The sequence below is a fragment of the Gobio gobio genome, assembly GCF_949357685.1.
Source record: "Gobio gobio genome assembly, chromosome: 12".
NCBI lineage: Eukaryota > Metazoa > Chordata > Actinopteri > Cypriniformes > Gobionidae > Gobio > Gobio gobio.
Window position 1 is genome coordinate 56432967 of NC_137105.1, and position 20866 is coordinate 56453832.

Below are 20866 nucleotides of genomic sequence, written 5' to 3' on the forward strand. Positions count from 1 at the left end.
AAAAAAACCTTGTTCTGTATGATTTATAAGCATTTTGAAAAGTGAGGACATGGGGAACGTCCTCATATTTCACCCTCTTTTTGTAATACCCATGTCATTATACACATTTGTGTCCTGTTTTTTCACAAAAACATGCCCACACACACACACACACACACACACACACACACACACACACACACACACACACACACACACACACACACACACACACACACACACACACACACACACACACACACACACACACTCGTCTAGTGACTGTTGTTCTAGATGTTTCTCTCTTCTTGTGTTCAGACGCCTGTGATCTCACACTGGATCCAAACACAGCACACACTCGTCTCGTTCTGTCTGAGGGGAACAGGAAGGTGAAGTGTGTGAGAGAGGATCAGCCGTATCCTGATCATCCAGAGAGATTTGATGGAGTTTTTCCTCAGGTTCTGTGTGGAGAGCGTCTGACTGGACGCTGTTACTGGGAGGCTGAATGGAGCGGAGATTATGCTGGTATATCAGTGACATATAAAGGAATCCACAGGAAAGGAGGGAGTGAAGACTGTTGGTTTGGATCCAATGACAAATCCTGGAGTCTGATCTGCTATGATAACAGATTCTCTGTCTGTCACAATAATAACTGGACTGATATCCCTCCCATCAGTTCATCCTGTAAGAGAGCAGGAGTGTGTGTGGACGTGTCGGCCGGCACTCTGTCCTTCTACAGCGTCTCTCACACACACACACACACACACTTACACACATTCAACACCACATTCACTGAACCCCTCTGTGCTGGATTTAGGGTTTATGAAGATGATTCTTCAGTGTTTCTGTGTCAGATTAAACACACGCGCACACACACACACACACACACACACACACTTGTAAATCCTCTTTCTAACGTCCACATACACACAGACTCATCAAATCTCACATAATTACAGTTTTATTAATGAATGTGTTTTTTCCATCATGTAAGGGATATTCGGATCAAATAACTCTTTTGGGGAATTGATTTACAATTAAAAGAACCAAATCACCTATATGAATAATTCAGAATTAATATTTAACACCTCATCAACTATTCGTCCAGCGATACGTCAATATTAGAGTTATCTTATCAATTCTGGTCAGAATTTTACTTCCTGGCCATCAGAAATAATATCATAAATTTTATGTTCATTGATATGAGTCATATCAATGAACATATGAGCATGGTAACGTGCGATCGGCTGTTTAATGCAACAACTTATGAGCATGAAGCACAAGACACACGTTTAGATGGAAAATGAATACAAGACTTTATGTCACAGTGAGCCTCTGTGACTAGGGACTCTTATTATGAAGATGACTCTTATTGTGACAGGACTGAGAACATGCATACATTCAATTCAATTCAATTCAATTCAAATTTATTTGTATAGCGCTTTTCACAATACACATTGTTTCAAAGCAGCTTCACAGAAAGTGCATTTCATAAATGTACATTGAAAAATGTTAGAAAGAGAATGTTAAAGACAAATGTTAGGATAAGTTAATCAATCATGTGTTATTTTAGGCCATAACAACGCTGGCGTTGAGTCGTCTCTTCACAGGCGTCGAGTCGTCTCTTCACAGGCGTCGAGTCGTCTCTTCACAGGCGTCGAGTCGTCTCATCACAGGCGTTGGGGCATCTGAAGTCTCCATGAGAGGCTGGATACAAACTGGAGCTGACGAACTAGTTACCTCGGGACTAGTGTCCCGAGATAACAACAGAAAAGCAGATGGGAAATAATTAGCATAGCTGCTGTTCAGAATATTAATGCTGTTGATGCGATTTAACTGTAGTATAAAACGTATTTATAATGTGAATGCTTGGCTAAAGAGATGCGTCTTTAATCTAGTTTTAAACTGGGACAGCGAGTCTGAACCTCGAACAATATCAGGAAGACTATTCCAGAGTTTAGGAGCTAAATGTGAAAATGCCCTCCCTCCTTTAGTGGACTTAGATATCCTAGGAATGACCAGAAGCCTCGAGTTTAGTGATCTTAAAGAGCGCGATGGATTGTAGGGCGATAGAAGATCCGTTAAATACACTGGAGCTAAACCATTTAGGGCTTTATAGGTCAGTAGCAATACTTTGTAATTGATACGGAACTTAATAGGTAACCAGTGTAGAGATAATAAAATTGGTGTTATATGATCATATTTTCTTGACCTAGTAAGAACTCTAGCAGCTGCGTTTTGGACTAACTGTAGCTTGTTTATTGATGATGCAGTACAACCAGCTAATAAAGCATTACAGTAATCTAGTCTCGAGGTCATGAATGCATGAACTAACTTTTCTGCATCAGAGATAGATAGCATGTTACGTAGCTTAGCAATGTTTCTAAGGTGGAAAAATGCTGTTCTTGTAACATATGAAATATGATTTTCGAAAGACAAGTTGCGGTCTAATATAACACCCAGGTCTTTTACTGTAGTGGATAAAGCGACAGGACATCCTTCCAAGTTAAAGTTGTATTGTGAGAGGTTTTGTGGGCAGTTTTTTGGACCAATAAGTAATACCTCCGTTTTATCTGAATTCAATAGCAGAAAATTACATGTCATCCAGTGTTTAATATCATCAACACACGCTGTCAGTTTAGATAATTTAGCGTTTTCATCTGGTCGTGATGAAATATATAATTGAGTGTCATCAGCATAACAGTGGAAATTAATTCCATGTTTTCTTATAATATTACCAAGTGGCAGCATATATATAGAGAATAGCAGAGGGCCTAGCACGGATCCTTGCGGCACCCCATAGTCTACTGATGTTATCTTTGATTTTTCCCCATTTAGACAGACAAAATGGTAGCGGTCTGATAAATACGATCTAAACCAGTTTAATGCCTGTCCCTGAACACCAGTGTAATTTTGAAGTCGATCTAATAGTATTTTATGATCTATAGTATCGAACGCAGCACTAAGATCGAGTAGAACTTGTATTGAGATACAGCCTTGGTCAGAAGCTAGAAGTAAATCATTTGTGATTTTAACGAGCGCGGTTTCTGTGCTTTGATGCGGCCTGAATCCTGATTGAAATTTTTCATAGATATCATTTTCTTGCAAGAAAGAGCACAATTGAGCGGACACAACTTTTTCTAGTATTTTAGACATGAATGGAAGATTTGCCAGGGTCCATGGTGCTGTGTCGGTGCCGGAGTGAACGAAACCAGGGATGATGATCGCGTCCTGGGTGCTTGGGTCCTGTGCAGAGAAACACGCGGAGTAGACGAGGTCGGAGTCAAAATGTTACTATCCACTGACTTGAGAGCATCGGCTCGCGATGTTTCAAGCGCCGTTCGCCGCTCTCTCAGCACAGCTTGTCTGTCTAGAAGGCCGCGAATCTGCTTCTCCAATGACTCCAACTGCACCGAATGCAGCTCGAACGTGTCCTCACCTGCACTCAAAGGTAACATTAGACACACATCCGAGTTATTCGCCATTGTAGCAGAAGTGCTACGATGGCGAATTGTAGGTATCAGTGTTTACCGGGTGTAACGTTAAACAAGTTACCACACGTGCAAGGCTAGCGGGCTACGGCTAGTAGCGGAAGTTCGGATATAAGTAGCGATATCAAAGCAATCCGATTGTTTTTTATAGAGAATCGTATCGGAGATATGTTCACACGCTGTAAATAATAGAAAGTATTCGTTTGTAAGCGAGTATTAAGAAGAAAATCAAGGATTATGAATCAATTTGACGGAGCTCAAACACAAACAATACATACACTCCTTATTGTAACATCATGCACACATTATCTGTTTTGCGCAAACTTGAACACCAGTTAACACAGATGTGTTTGTGTCACTGACTGTGTATTGTTTAATATTGTTCCTGTCCTCACCATGACATTTCTTCTTCAGTTTGACATACGAGTTATACATTTCACTATGTTGATTTGTGTATTGTGTTAAGAAGTAAAATAAGACCGGTAATCATGTTAAATGTTTATTGTTTCCATACCACATACATCTTATAAATAGTCATACTTACGTACTGGAACATATTCCCACCACAAACAGGCAAAACCCGGTCACTTTAAATGCCACCATTTTTAGTATCCCATTCCCGGCAATAGAAGGCACAGTTCATTGTTCTCATGGGTGAGGGGGAGTTTGGTGATCTGTTTGATTCTTGCTTTAGTATTCTTAAATATGAAAAATTTATTGAGTTTGTTTTGTTCCCAAATGTTTATCTGTTTTGTATTATTATAACGGTCTAACTATTTGTTACTGTTAAATAATTATTTTTCTTGGCTTTCTTAAATTTGTTACCTTTTAATTTCTAAATGGTTTAACCCAAGTAGGAGGGGCTTTTCTTTTTTAAGAGGACCTCTCAGAGAGTTGGAGGGCTCGTAGAGTGAGTTCGAAATAGCTATTGCTGTATTTTGGGCCAATTCATTGGCATAGCCAAAAAGTCTGTTTATAACTTTAGAACAGTTTATTTTTGTTGTTTTTTTTGTTTTGTTTTTGATTCTCACTGTAAAATAAAATTTGCACTCCATTGGAAAACTTTTATTTGTTCACTTTTGGAATAAACAAAAAAAATGTTGTTCTTAACTTTATCATCACGTCACTTCATTTTACGCCTCCATCCGCCGGTACATTCAGAGCAGTGGTGCTGCTACTATACAAAACATTGTTGGCACACCTCTGTCTCTGTTACACTTTATTGAGCTATTCTAAGACATACAATCTAAACTAATGAAAACACACACATACTCATTCATACAGTTTGCAGGAAAAGGGTGATATTTGTTAGAGGAGTTGAGTCCCAACCTTCTAGCTTTAGCAGCTATTTCTTGAACCACGACCTGAGAGAATCAAGTAATTAAACCCTTAGTGTGTCTGCTCGACACAATTTCCATCAGCTCGGCCAGAAATGAAAGTTGTACCTGCGTTGTCTGACTGCTTTTTGAAGCGTGGGCTCTTTTCATGAGGAAGGGCTGCTGCGCTGATTGGCTGACGGGTGGTCATTGCGTTTGCAGGCTGGGCGCTCTGGTTGTCGAGGGTGACTCCGCCGGGAGGAGCTTGCCTCCGTTTCCGGGTTGCGCTGAGTAAGGCTTCATCGTTGCTGCGCAACCGGCTTTCTCTGCGTCTCGTGGCGCAACTGCTGGAGGCGCTCGCTGAAGTTTGTCGGCGAGGTTCAAACGGAGTTGTTGAGTTCGGAAAGAGCTTTGGTGACTCTTAGTGTTGGTGAAACGTGCAGGCAAGAAGATGATGAAGCCAGCACGAGTCAGCCACGGTGTGGTCACTGCAAACAGTGGCTAGACGCACAAAACAATGTCTCAGCAAAAAAAAAAAGTATCAACTGTTGGTCACTGTCTTCTCCTCCATGGACTGCCACCTTAACGTGGTGGAGGGGTTTGAGTACCCGAATGACCCTAGGAGCTACGTTGTCCGGGGCTATATGCCCCTGGTAGGGTCTCCCAAGGCAAACAGGTCCTAGGTGACGGGTCAGACTAAGAGCAGTTCAAAAACCCTTATGATGACAAAAAGAAGGAGGACCGTGACGTCGCCCGGTATGGCGCAGCCGGGCCCCACCCTGGAGCCAGGCCTGGGGTTGGGGCTCGTATGCGAGCGCCTGGTGGCCGGGCCTTCCCCCACGGGGTCCGGCCGGGCTCAGCCCGAAGGAGCGACGTGGGGACACCTTCCCGTGGGCCCACCACTCACGGGAGGGACCGTAAGGGGCCGGTGCAAAGCGAATCGGGCAGCAGTCGAAGGCGGGGGCCTAGACGACCCGATCCCTGGACACGGAAACTGGCTCTTGGGACATGGAATGTCACCTCGCTGGCGGGGAAAGAGCCTGAGCTTGTGCGTGAGGTTGAGAGGTTCCGACTAGAGATAGTCGGAATCACCTCCACGCATGGCTTGGGCTCTGGAACCACACTCCTCGAGAGGGGATGGACTCTTTACCACTCTGGAGTTGCCCATGGTGAGAGGCGGCGGGCTGGTGTGGGTTTGCTTATAGCCCCCCAGCTCTGCTGCCATGTGTTGGAGTTTACCCCGGTGAACGAGAGGGTCGTTTCCCTGCGGCTTCGGCTCGGGGATAGGTCTCTTACTGTCGTTTGTGCCTACGGGCCGAACGGCAGTGCAGAGTACCCGACCTTCTTGGAGTCTCTGGGAGGGGTGCTGGAGAGTGCTCCGACTGGGGACTCCGTCATTCTACTGGGGGACTTCAACGCCCACGTGGGCAATGACAGTGAAACATGGAGGGGCGTGATTGGGAGGAACGGCCCCCCTGATCTGAACCCGAGTGGTGTTCAGTTATTGGACTTCTGTGCTAGTTACAGTTTGTCCATAACGAACACCATGTTCAAGCATAAGGGTGTCCATCAGTGCACATGGCACCAGGACACCCTAGGTCGTAGGTCAATGATCGACTTTGTGGTCGTTTCATCTGATCTGCGGCCGTATGTCTTGGACACTCGGGTGAAGAGAGGGGCGGAGCTGTCAACTGATCACCACCTGGTGGTGAGTTGGATCCGATGGCGGGGGAGGAAGCTGGATAGACTCGGTAGACCCAAACGTACTGTGAGGGTCTGCTGGGAACGTTTGGTCGAGTCTCCTGTCAGAGAGATCTTCAACTCCTGCCTCCGGCAGAGCTTCGACCGGATCCCGAGGGAGGCTGGAGATATTGAGTCCGAGTGGACCATGTTCTCTACCTCCATTGTCAAAGCGGCTGCTCGGAGCTGTGGACGCAAGGTCTCCGGTGCCTGTCGAGGCGGCAATCCCCGAACCCGGTGGTGGACACCGGAAGTAAGGGATGCCGTCAAGCTGAAGAAGGAGTCCTATCGGGCCTGGCTGGCTTGTGGGACTCCTGAGGCAGCTGACATGGAAACCGACAGGCTAAACGGACTGCAGCCCGGGTGGTCGTGGAGGCAAAAACTCGGGCCTGGGAGGAGTTCGGTGAGGCCATGGAAAAAGACTATCGGCTGGCCTCGAAGAGATTCTGGCAAACTCAGGAGGGGGAAGCAGTGCCCTACCAACGCTGTTTACAGTGGCGATGGGCGGCTGTTGACCTCGACTGGGGATGTTGTCGGACGGTGGAAGGAATACTTCGAGGATCTCCTCAATCCCGCCGTCACGTCTTCCATTGAGGAAGCAGAGGCTGGGGGCTCAGAGGAGGACTCGTCCATCACCCGGGCTGAAGTCACCGAGGTGGTCAAGAAACTCCTCGGTGGCAAGGCACCGGGGGTGGATGAGATCCGCCCTGAGTACCTCAAGTCTCTGGATGTTGTGGGGCTGTCTTGGCTGACACGCCTCTGCAGCATCGCGTGGCGGTCGGGGACAGTGCCTCTGGGATGGCAGACCGGGGTGGTGGTCCCTCTTTTTAAGAAGGGGGACCGGAGGGTGTGTTCCAACTATAGGGGGATCACACTTCTCAGCCTCCCCGGGAAAGTCTATGCCAGGGTACTGGAGAGGAGAATCCGGCCGATAGTGGAACCTCGGATTCAGGAGGAACAGTGTGGTTTTCGTCCTGGTCGCGGAACACTGGACCAGCTCTATACCCTCTACAGGGTGCTGGAGGGTTCATGGGAGTTTGCCCAACCAGTCCACATTTGTTTTGTGGATTTGGAGAAGGCATTCGACTGTGTCCCTCGCGGCGTCCTGTGGAGGGTGCTGGGGGAATATGGAGTCCGGGGTCCTTTGCTGAGGGCTGTCCGGTCCCTGTATGACCGAAGCAGGAGTTTGGTCCGCATTGCCGGCAGTAAGTCAGACTTGTTCCCGGTGCATGTTGGACTCCGGCAGGGCTGCCCTTTGTCGCCGGTTCTGTTCATAATTTTTATGGACAGAATTTCTAGGCGCAGCCATGGGCCGGAGGGTGTCAGGTTTGGGGACCACACGGTTTCGTCTCTGCTCTTTGCAGATGACGTTGTCGTGTTGGCCCCTTCTAACCAGGACCTTCAGCATGCATTGGGACGGTTTGCAGCCGAGTGTGAAGCGGCTGGGATGGGGATCAGCACCTCCAAATCCAAGTTCATGGTCCTCAGTCGGAAAAGGGTGGCTTGCCCACTCCAGGTTGGTGGAGAGTTCCTGCCCCAAGTGGAGGAGTTTAAGTATCTAGGGGTCTTGTTCACGAGTGAGGGGAGGATGGAACGGGAGATTGACAGACGGATCGGTGCAGCTTCTGCAGTAATGCGGTCGATGTACCGGTCTGTCGTGGTGAAGAAAGAGCTAAGCCGTAAGGCGAAGCTCTCGATTTACCGGTCAATCTACGTTCCTTCTCTCACCTATGGTCATGAGCTTTGGGTCATGACCGAAAGGACAAGATCCCGGATACAGGCGGCCGAAATGAGCTTTCTCCGCAGGGTGGCTGGGCGCTCCCTTAGAGATAGGGTGAGAAGCTCAGTCACTCGGGAGGAACTCGGAGTAGAGCCGCTGCTCCTCCACATCGAGAGGGGACAGCTGAGGTAGCTCGGGCATCTGTTCCGGATGCCTCCTGAACGCCTTCCCGGGAAGGTGTTTCGGGCATGTCCAACCGGGAGGAGGCCCCGGGGAAGACCGAGGACACGCTGGAGGGACTATATCTCCCGGCTGGCCTTGGAACGCCTCGGTGTCCCCCCGGAAGAGCTAGAGGAAGTGTCTAGGGAGAGGGAAGTCTGGGCATCTCTGCTTAGACTGCTGCCCCCGCGACCCGGCCCCGGATAAGCGGAAGAAGATGGATGGATGGATGGATGGATGGATGGATGGATGGGTCACTGTCTTAACAGGTCCATTTGGTCCGCCCCTGGAGGTGTTCCAGCCAATCAGATATTGGTGTGGGCGGGTCAACTGCCCAGTGCTCCTGTTCTCGCATATCATTAGCGTTCTGCCACATGTGATATGTGATAGCAGATTCCGCTGGTTTCTGACGAGCATTTCAAATGCATCATTTTCATATTGCAAATATGGTACATTATACAGAACTGTGCTCTGGACAGAAATATGGGTCATCATTTAACTATTTCATACATACCAAACAGCACGTGTTTCCCATATATGGAGGGCATGATGATAGCAATTATGATGGGGTAACTGTCTAGTTATATAACACTCCGCAGATCCTATGAGACATACATAATACATTGATACAAGTTGTCAGGAGAATTTTTAGTGATTTCCTCGGTACTAAAACATATATTTATAAGGAGAATCATGCAACAATCGGTGGAACTGAAATGGTTTGACCCTGGACAAAGTCATTGTGCGTGATTCATATAGTTCAGTTCCTAGTCGTTGGATAGAAGTCTTTGTATCTGGATCTCAAAGAGAGTCTTTGAGAAATGGTCATTGTCAAAGGAGGGGGAGTGTGTTTTAACCCATGTTTTTGGGATATCCTGAATGCTTGCTAATAGCCCATTCAGGAAGCGTTTAGCACTCTATTGGGTCCAGGTAATCTTATTACTTGCCAGGATGATAAATTGTGCCGGCTGCAAGTTGGGTTCCTGGGTCGTTAACAAGTCATCGTTGTTTGTGGAACAAAGGGATGTCTGTCTGTTGTTTAACATGTCCTTGTGAATTGGGTTTAAGATGGGCCGGACATCTGGACGCCTGGATGTTTGGGTGGACTAATTTGGCTCTAGGCAGAGTTTCATGACTTGCTGATGAGATGAATTAAGGAGTCACAGGGAGGTGAGCTCTCTGTGAGATCCCTGTCTGTTCATGTATACCCTTACAGTATTTTACATTTCGGCCTAATTATTACATTTCTGTACCTGAAAACTATTGTTAGACTTTGTTATATAGTATTTATCTCTGCTTGAAATTTGTGTATTTGTTCACATTTTATTACTGACTGTTCACTTGTCTTTAATAATGTTTGAACAGTATCAGTTAGGCCAGTAGTTTTTGCTGTGGTATTGAAGTACTTAAAGCTTTAAGTAATAAATGAAAAGCAAAGTTACATTTGCTGTCTTTACATTCTTGCTGATCCGAAAAATTATCTGATCCTTGAGTTTTGTGATCCGTTGCACCACTAATAAAAATAATTTGAAATTAATATTATAATGTTGTGTAATCTATCATAATATAGTGGCAGTGTGAATCGGCACTGGTCTCATGATTCAATTTGATTACGATTATCATGTCAACGATTTGATTGTTTGATATCAAGAGGAGTTGCATCCTCAATTTTCAATATTACTGGCACTGCACATTAATACATTTTCGTCAGTGAATACAAGCAGCCAGATATATTATATTAACTCCCTTTTTATTTGATCTGCTCCAAGAAAGTAGACTTCCTGAATGTAACAAACCTCAAACAAAACTCAAGTCTGAACACCACAGACGACAGGAGCATTTAGAACCAACAGTAATTAGACTAGATTTTTCTAGTTAGTTGTGTTCCCTACATGTTTTTATTAGTGTGTGACAGGCTTTACACACAGCGTGTCTTGTCCAGTTCGTGCTTACCAGTTTGTTCATAAAAGCCGAAATATGCCCAGACGTCGGCTTTTAAAATAGTGGGTGCATCTTTTATTATTTGTTTTTGTGTTTCGCCTCCCATACACTAGTACGACAAGCACATATTATTTACAATATTACATGTTTTGTCTCTTTGAAATGGACATTTGACAGTAGCAGTAGCTTGAGCTGGAATGCAGATGTAAATATATTTTCATTAACACAAATAGAAACATCTGTACAATTTTTAAAAAATAATTAAAGGGTAGGGCCTAAAATATAAATATACTTAATTTAGTTAGAACTCTAATTAACCATAGGTAAAACCACTGCCTCTGTCAACGGTTACAGTTAGTATTATTACAGTAAATCCATGGTAAATGTTGATGATTTGTGGGTTGATAAACCAAACTGGATCGTTGTGGCACAGTGTTTCTGCGTCAGTGTTGTTGAGATGTCAGCACTCTTTCATCTGGCTTTAACCTAGAGATACATTTGAGGTTAGTATGAAAGACGTCTGTGCTTTTTTTGAGTTTGATGTTTTATATACATAACATAAATGGCAATGCTTATTTATCAAATTGTTGTCATTCATGGTTTACTGCTACACCAAAAATCTAGTGCTGTTGCCTTGTGTTGACACAATAGACAAGCTGCAGGCCATTTGAAGTTCATCCCCGGGGCGGAGTTTGGACACACTTATACTATAACTCGTAAAACATTCAAATGTCCAGACAGTCTTCTTGCTGTTTCTTTTTGACACATTCATGATCATTATGTTTGCTGGTGTTCTGGGACAAGCTTTATGCATGCACTTGAGTGCTTAATTTATATTTATATTTTAAGGCTCATTGTTATGGTTTAGTATTCTTTATAATCAAGAACAATGTTAGCAAAGTTACATATAACATTCTTTCTCAGCTATGAAACTCCTCACTCCTCTCTAATTATCATAGATGAAGTGAAGAAAACTAATGACGAATGAATGACTAGGGAGAACAAAAAATGAACATACATTACACAAGAGAATATACAAGCAGGAGACTGTTGTTAGTCGCCAGTTTTACTTGTTACCAATGTTCCATATATATTTAGAGCAAAAACAACACAACATTGGTGTCCATTTTCAGGCCTTCCTGCTTAGGTCTCTCCAGTGCTGGAAATATGTATCATAAAGCTCTTTCCTGATCATAACCCTTCTTTTTCCGATGATATTCCTCTGACCTTTTGGCTTTTGTAATGTCTCTTATCCATCTCTCTTTCTACAGTATTTCTTCAATTCTTCAATTCTACCTCTTGTTCACTCTCTCTCTCGTCCATTAGTAGACATGCCCCCTACTGCTGATTGGCTCTCTCTCTCCTCCCTCATCATCAGTGGACACGCCCCCTGCTGCTGATTGGCTACAAGTGTGTTATGGTGCTTGGTCTGATCCACTTTCAACATTGTTTCTCAAAAATCACTTACTGCAACTTTAATGAACATGAATGATAAAATGACGGAAATTTCTTTTGAATGATAAAATGATTGAATATTCATGCTCAGGAGTTCATCATTCATTCAGGCTAGAATTTTAAAAATATTTTATTCTAGGTTCCTGAGGACAGACAACTGGCAACTCCCTTTACATTCCTTTATTGTTATTTCATTATTGTTTTAATGTTATATTATTTAATGTTGTCTAGTCTTGCTTGCTGTAATCTCACTGATCAGTGTTGTGAGAGTTTGTTATCAGTTCTTCAATCCTCAAACTGTGTCCTGAGAGAGCTGGATCTGAGTTACAATGACCTGCAGGATTCAGGGGTGAAGCTGCTCTCTGATGATCTGAAGACTCCAAACTGTCAACTGCAGATACTGAGGTATTTAAGAACATATTACATTTACATTTAGTCATTTAGCAGACGCTTTTATCCAAAGTGACTTACAAATGAGAGCAATAGAAGCAACTAGAACAGTCAAGGGCAACAGTATGCAAGTGCTGTAACAAGTCTCAGTTAATCTAGCACAGAATACACAGGACAGAACTTTTTATTTTTAAAATTATAAATTAGACAGAGAAAATGAATAGAATGACAAGTGCTATTCTTGATTGGTCAGGTGCTGCTGGAAGAGATGTGTCTTTAGATGTTTTTTGAAAATTGCTACAGACTCGGCCGCACAAATTGAGATGCAGGTCATTCCACCAGGTGGGAACGGTCCAGGAAAAGGTCAGTGAGAGCGATTTCATGCCTCTTTGGTATGGCACCACAAGGCGTTGTTCACTGGCAGAACGTAAGCTCCTGGAGGGTGTGTAAGTCTGAACAAGCGAGTTTAGGTATATTGGTGCAGAGCCAGTGGTTGCTTGGAAGGCGAGCACCAGTGTCTTGAATTTGATGCGAGCGACTATTGGCAGCCAGTGCAGACTGATGGAGAGAGGCGTGACATGCGCTCTCTTCGGCTCGTTAAAGACCACCCTCGCCTATGCATTCTGGATCAGTTGCAAGGGTTTCATAGTGCATGCCGGAAGGCCCGCTAGATGAGCATTACAGTAGTCCAGACTGGAGAGAACAAGAGCTTGGACCAGGAGTTGTGTGGCCTGCTCTGATAGGAAGGGTCTAATCTTCCTAATGTTGTATAACACAAAAATCTGCAGGACCGGGTTGTTGCAGTAATGTGGTCAGTGAATTTTATCTGATCATCAATCACAACTCCAAGGTTCCTGACTGTCCTGGACGGAGTTATGGTTGATGATCCTAGCTAAATGGAGAGATTGTGATGAAGTGCTGGGTTGGCTGAGACCACAAGCAGTCTTTGCTAGGTTGAGTTGCAGGTGATGTTCCTTCATCCAGGCAGAAATGTCTGTTAGGCAGGCAGTGATACGAACACCAACCGTAGGATCATCTGGTTGAAATCAAATCAAATCAAATCAAATCACTTTATTGTCACACAGCCATGTACACAAGTGCAACAGCATGTGAAATTCTTGGTGCAGTTCCGAGCAACATAGTAGTCACGACATGACATGTACAACATTTTAGAGCAGCATCAGATTACACTGATGCGCCCACAATTACTCACAGCACAGTAAACTCTACAATAAACAATAAATAATTTACACAATGTGAGTGTGGTTCTCACAGCTTTAACCAATATACACATACTTATAATATACATATACTTTAAACAATATACTTTAAACAATATACACACTAAAACATACATTAAACAATATACATTAAACTATAATAAAAATAATAATAATATACAATGTACAGTATACATTATTATTCACAGTAGAGATCCAATGTACAATAGGTGCTATATGATAAATAATAAATTATAATAAATGTGTATATAATGTGTGTGTATCTACAGTGGGTGTGCTGAGTGATATTCTGTCCAGTGTGTGTTATGATCCTGATGGATCAAGAGTTCAGGAGTCTAATTGCTTGTGGGAAGAAGCTGTTCTGGAGTCGGCTGGTGCGTGTTCTGATGCTGCGGTACCGTCTTCCTGATGGCAGCAGTGAGAGCAGCCCATGGCTCGGGTGGCTAGAGTCTCTGATGATCCTCTGAGCTCTCTTCACACACCGCCTGGCGTAAATGTCCTGGAGGGAGGGAAGCTCACCTCCGATGATGCAGCTGGCCGTGCGCACTACCCTTTGCAGGGCTTTGCGGCTGCGGGCGGTACTGTTGCCGTACCAGGTGGTGATGCAGCCAGTCAGCAGGCTCTCTGTAGTGCTGGTGTAGAAGCGTGTGAGGATGTGGCGGCTCATTCCAAACCTCCTCAGCCGTCGCAGGAAGAAAAGGCGCTGATGAGCCTTCTTCACAACGGCCTCGGTGTGGACGGACCATGAGAGTTCCTCTGTGATGTGGACACCGAGGAACTTGAAGCTGCTGACTCTCTCCACCGGTGCTCCATCGATGGTGATGGGGCGGTGTTCTCTCTCATTCCTCCTGAAGTCGACCACCAGCTCCTTGGTCTTGCTGACGTTGAGGGAGAGGTTGTGCTCCTGACACCACCGTGTCAGAGTGTGCACCTCCTCTCTGTAGGCCGTTTCATCATTGTCAGTGATGAGACCTACCACCGTCGTATCGTCAGCAAACTTGATGATGGTGTTGGAGCTGTGGGTTGCCACACAGTCATGTGTGTACAAAGAGTACAGGAGTGGGCTGAGAACACAGCCCTGAGGGGCTCCAGTGTTGAGAGTCAGTGGTGAGGAGATGTTACTGCCCATTCTGACCACCTGGCGTCTGTTTGACAGGAAGTCCAGGATCCAGCTGCATAGCAAGCTGTTTAAGCCGAGAGCCCGGAGTTTAATGTCAAGTATGGAGGGCACAATGGTGTTGAATGCTGAGCTGTAGTCTACAAACAGCATTCTCACATATGTGTTCCTCTTTTCCAGGTGGGAGAGAGCAGTGTGAATAGTGGATGAAATGGCATCATCAGTGGAGCGGTTTTTGTGGTATGCAAACTGCAGTGGGTCCAGTGAGGGGGGGAGAATAGAGCAGATGTGGTCTCTGACTAGTCTCTCAAAGCATTTGCTGATGATGGGGGTCAGAGCAACAGGACGCCAGTCGTTTAAGCAGGTGGTTTTTGCTTGCTTCGGTACAGGAACAATGGTGGACGTTTTGAAGCATGTGGGGACCACAGACAGGGAGAGGGACAGGTTAAATATGTCCGTGAAAACTCCAGCCAGTTGGCGCGCGCACGCTCTGATGACGCGGCCCGGAATGCCGTCTGGACCCGCGGCTTTACGGACGTTCACCCGCCGGAAGGATCGGGTTACATCCGCTACAGATACTGAGAGTGCACTAACCTCTGTATCTTCAGCCACGAGCTCTCTCTCCGCGAGGGCGGTGTTAGTTCCTTCAAAGCGAGCATAGAAGGTGTTTAGCTCGTCTGGGAGAGAGGCAGCGGTGTTCACGGTGGAGTTTGTGTTCCCTTTGTAGTCCGTGATGGTGTTAATTCCCCTCCACAATGAGAAGTAGAGTTGAGTGTCGTCGGCATAGCAGTGATAGGAAAAGCCATGTTTCTGAATGACAGATCCCAGTGATGATATATAGATGGAGAAGAGAAGTGGTCCAAGCACTGAGCCCTGGGGAACTCCAGTAGCTAGATAATGTGACTTAGACACTTCACCTCTCCATGACACCCTGAAGGACCTACCTGAGAGATAAGACTTGAACCACTGGAGAGCAGTTCCTGAGATGCCCATCTTCATGGGCATCTAGTGACCAAGATGGCGGCGCGAGTAGATCGCGAGGCTCAGCGTCTCTCCAGATTCTGCAATTTTGCGGTATTTTTCCTGTTCTTCTCGGGTCTGTTCGCACAGAACAGTTGTGCCTTTACATCGTACACCCGCGCTGAGCTTTTGGATATTGGTTTGCGAATTTCCGACAGTTTTATGGACAATCTACAACTCCTTCCTGAGATCGCTAAGACACCGGTGACTCTGCACTCTACCCGGCCGGGCGGAAGTGCACGCAGACGGCGGCGTGATCGTAAACAAAGGCGAGGGAGACGTGGAGGAACGCGTGCTAAGCTAACGCTTACTCCTCATCGGCTCTCTTTACCCAGCATTTTCCTTGCCAATGTACGGTCGCTAGTGAACAAAATGGAGGAGATTCGACTCAGCATCACACACAGTAAGAAACTTTTGAACTGTAACGTCCTAATATTCACGGAAACCTGGTTAAACAGCGGAATACCGGACACCGCTATCGAGCTAGCGGGATGCCACACACTCCGGGCGGATAGAACATTAGATGGCTCTGGGAAGAGCAGAGGGGGTGGATTGTGCATTTATATTAACAAAGCTTGGTGCACAAACTCTGCTATTGTTGGGAGTCATTGTTCAGCTAACCTGGAGTTTCTCATGGTTAAATGTAGACCGTTTTATCTACCGCGGGAGTTCACCTCCACTATTATCACAGCAGCCTATATTCCACCCGATGCTGATGCCAAGCTTGCTATGAAAGAACTTCACGCAGCCATCAGTAAACAACAGACTGATCACCCGGAAGCTGCGTTTATTGTTGCAGGTGACTTTAATCACTCAAACTTAAAGTCAGTGCTACCCAAGTTTCACCAGCATGTTTCCTGCCACAACAGAGGAAACAAAACCTTAGACCATGTTTACACAAACATGGCCGGAGCTTACGTTGCGACACCCCTCCCCCACCTGGGACAGTCAGATCACCTCTCTTTGTTTCTCAGACCCAAATATTCACCCCTCATCAACCGCGTGAAGCCATCAATGAAAACCATCAAGGTGTGGCCTGCGGGGGCAGACTCCACACTCCAGGAAAGGTTTCTAAACACAGACTGGAGTATGTTTGCTTCTCAAGCCACCAGTGGCGCTCACACGGACATTGACTCCTACACCTCCTCAGTATTGGATCATATCAATACCACCATCGACAGTGTTACAACCCAGAAACAGATCACCACATACCCAAATCAGAAGCCTTGGATGAACAGGGAAGTACGACTCCTGTTGAAGTCACGCAACACTGCCTTCAGATCAGGAGATGCACAAGCCTACAGCGCATCCAGGGCAAACCTGAAGAGGGGCATCAAAAAGGCCAAGCACTGCTACAAGCTTAAGATTGAGGGTCACTTTTCCAACTCTGACCCTCGACGCATGTGGCAGGGCATCCAGGCCATCAGTGACTACAAACCCCCCCACTCCACCCCCGCAGCCACTGATGTCAACTTCCTGAATGAGCTAAATTACTTTTATGCTCGTTTTGAAAGAGACAACAGAGAAACTGCCACCAAGCTCAAACCCTCAGCTGACCACCCACCAATCACACTCTCCACCACAGATGTCTGCAAGGCACTGAGCCGGATCAGCGCGCACAAGGCTGCTGGACCAGACAACATCCCTGGACGTGTGCTCAGGGCATGTGCGGAGCAGCTCGCTGGGGTTTTTACAGACATTTTCAACCTGTCTCTCGCCCAAGCAGCTGTACCATCATGCTTTAAACGCACTTCCATTGTGCCAGTGCCGAAACACTCCAGCCCGAGGTGCCCTAATGACTACCGCCCTGTAGCACTCACACCCATCATTATGAAGTGCTTTGAGCGGCTGGTCCTGGAACACCTAAAAGACTCTATACCATCCACATTGGACTCACACCAGTTTGCCTACCGCAGCAATAGGAGCACAGAGGATGCAGTTTCCATGGCACTGCACTCTGTGCTCACCCATCTGGACAGTAAAAACACTTATGCACGCATGCTGTTTGTTGACTTCAGCTCAGCATTCAACACTGTCATCCCATCCAAGTTAATTGCCAAACTTGGAGACCTGGGCATCAACACTTCAATGTGTAACTGGATTTTGGACTTCCTAACTGACAGACCCCAGAATGTTCGATCAGGATCCACCTGCTCCACATCCATCACTCTTAACACTGGTGTACCACAGGGCTGTGTGCTAAGCCCGTTTCTCTACTCCCTCTTCACCTCCGACTGCAAGCCTGTGTATGGAACTAATTCCATCGTCAAGTTTGCGGACGACACTACGGTGATTGGTCTCATCAGCAACAACGATGAGACTGCCTACAGGGAAGAGATCCAGCACCTGGCCACATGGTGCGCTGATAATAACCTGCTCCTCAACACCACCAAAACGAAGGAGCTCATTGTGGACTTCAGGAAGGAGTCAAGAGGCACACACGACACCATCCACATCAATGGAATGGCTGTTGAGCGTGTCTCCAGTTTCAAGTTCCTGGGGACCCACATCTCGGCGGACATGTCGTGGACGACCAACACCTCCAGCCTGGTCAAGAAGGCTCACCAGCGCCTCTTCTTCCTGAGGACACTGAGGAAGAATCAGCTCTCCTCGGCTATCCTGGTGAACTTCTACCGCTGCGCAATAGAAAGCATCCTGACCAACTGTGTGGCAGTGTGGTATGGGAGCTGCTCTGTTGCGGAGCGCAAGGCACTGCAGCGGGTGGTGAAAACTGCCCAGCGCATCACAGGGACTCCACTGCCTGCCATCGAACACATCCAGAGGAAACGCTGCCTGCATCGAGCTCGCAGCATCCTCAAGGACTCCTCTCACCCAGCCCACAGACTGTTTTCTCTCCTGCCCTCCGGCAGGCGTTTCAGGATCCACCGGACCAGGACCAGCAGACTTAAGAACAGTTTTTTCCCCAGAGCTGTCTCTTTATTGAACTCAAACCCCCGTTGATCCACTTCCCTCATAAACTGATAACTCTCCTACCTCACATCCACCTTCACTTTGTTATTTGCACTACTGACTGTTTATTACAGTAACAACTGTTTACTTATGCATTCTGCACCACCATACCGTAACTGGATTATGCTCATCTGCACTGCCGACTGTATTTACAGTAACAATGTTTACATTTGCATTTTGCACCGTACTTCTAACTGGAATATGCAACCACTTTCCACTGCACTTTTACACTTTCTTTCGGATAGCTCTGTCCATAATTTATTGTACTAACTTAATCCACTGCTATATTCCTCATATTAGCCTAACATATTATTGTATACCTCTAACTGTAAAATTCTGTTCAAGTAATAACCGTCTGTATATTTATTCATAGTACATAGTCACCTGTAAATTCTGTTTATAGTAATAGCCATCTGTATATTTATTCATAGTACATATTCACCTGTAAATTCTGTTTATAGTAATAGCCATCTGTATATTTATTCACTGTATATATTCATCTGTAAATTCAGTTCTACTTATAGTAATAACCATCTCTCTACTTATACATATTTATATATATTCAGAACATTTTTATGTCCTGCACTTACGCAACCATTGTATATATCCTGCACTTGCTGCTATTGCACTTCTGGTTAGACCTAAACTGCATTTCGTTGCCTTGTACTTGTACTTGTGTAATGACAATAAAGTTGAATCTAATCTAATCTAATCTATTCATGAGAGTTGACAGGAGGATCTGGTGGTTAACTGAGTCAAAAAGTTATTAGTTTTGCGCCACTTCCTCTCTGCCGCCCGCAGTCCAGAGCAATGTTCGCGGAGAACATCAGACAGCCAGAGGGCAGAGGGGGTGGTGCGGGCTGGCCTGGATGAAACGGGACAGAAGTTGTCTAAGCAAGATGTTAGAGTGGAGCAAAGAGTGTCAGTAGCACTGTAAGTGTCCAGTGCTGAGAACTGAGCAGGTGGAGGGAGTGAGGATGAAACCATAGTGGATAGACGATGAGGGAGAGAGCGAACGTAGATTACGCCGAAAGGTGATCTGCGGAGGAGTGCGTTTTGTATCTGGAGTCAGTAGGAGGTTAAGAGTGATGAGAAAGTGATCTGAGGTGTGCAATGGAGTAACTAAAGTGTTGTCTGTGGAGCAGTAGCGTGTGTTGACAAGGTCCAAATGGTTACCTGATTTGTGAGTAGCTGTAGTAGATACTCGCTTAAGGTCAAATGAGGTCAGTAGAGTGGTGAAGTCTGCAGCCTGGGGTTTATCAAGGTGGATGTTGAAGTCACCGAGCAGTACCAGAGGAGTGCCATCCTCAGGGAAGTGAGAGAGTAAAATATCCAATTCCTCCAAGAAGTTACCCAGTTGACCTGGAGGGCGATAAACAACTACGATATGGATTTTAGCAGGGTGAGTTATAGTGATTGAGGGCGATTCAAATGAGCAGTGGCCAAATAGAGAAGGAATGGGCTCAAATTTCCAATCATTTGAAATTAGCAAACCAGTACCTCCACCCCTCCCAATCGGGCGAGGGGTGTGTGAAAAAGTGAAATAAGTAGAGAGGGTCGCAGGAGTGGCAGTGTCTTCTGGTTTGATCCAGGTCTCAGTTAGGGCCATGAGACTGAGATGAGAATGAGTGGAGATAGATTAAATAAAGTCTGCTTTGTTTACAGCAGACTGGCAATTCCAGAGACCAATTGGAATGGACATTAATGTAGCAGAGGAAATAGGTAAACAATGCAGATTATTAGGATTATGTCCTCTTGAATGTACAGAGAGTGATTTACTGGTGTTTGTAGTAATAGTAGAGATTTGAAAGCACATTGTGAATACGGGTCAGAAAAATAGAAGGAAAACAACAAGCTAAACACAAAAAGGGACAAAGTAAAAGGAAAGCTATACTCAAGTGCCTTGTCGGTGCCGTTGTGCAGAGTAGAGTTGAATGGTCTTTACACTCTTCGGTAGGATTGGAAATCGTGAGAAATTTTCCGGTTCCGGTTCTGGTTCTGGTTCCGCCTAACGATTCCGGTTCCATTAAAATTATTAAACAAATAGTGGTAAAGGAAAAAGGCACAATACGCAACTCAAACAATCCGTTTTGTGTTTATTACTCACTCTCAAATTAATTTACAGGTTGGCAATGTCAAAAAAAGTCCTGTATTGAACAGTATTAATTAAGCCATTCTTGCAAAAAAAAATTGAATTTATGGACATTAAAATTCAATATGTTCAAATTGTCAAATGAAATTGCCTTTTACATTTTCTCTCTCTGTCT

At 45.5% G+C, this 20866-nt stretch overlaps 1 protein-coding gene across 1 annotated transcript in view; it reads left to right on the plus strand.

Annotated features, from left to right (window-relative positions):
• LOC307134800 (stonustoxin subunit beta-like) overlaps positions 1-5291 on the plus strand; it is a gene marked incomplete at both ends in the record, with an annotated part of 25137 nt that extends 19846 nt beyond the window's left edge. The window contains 2 exons of the mRNA XM_079830797.1: positions 298-846; positions 5230-5291. Coding sequence (XP_079686923.1) covers positions 298-846; positions 5230-5291 — 611 coding nt within the window. The remainder of the gene's footprint in view (positions 1-297; positions 847-5229) is intronic.
• Between the last annotated feature and the right edge of the window lie 15575 nt (positions 5292-20866).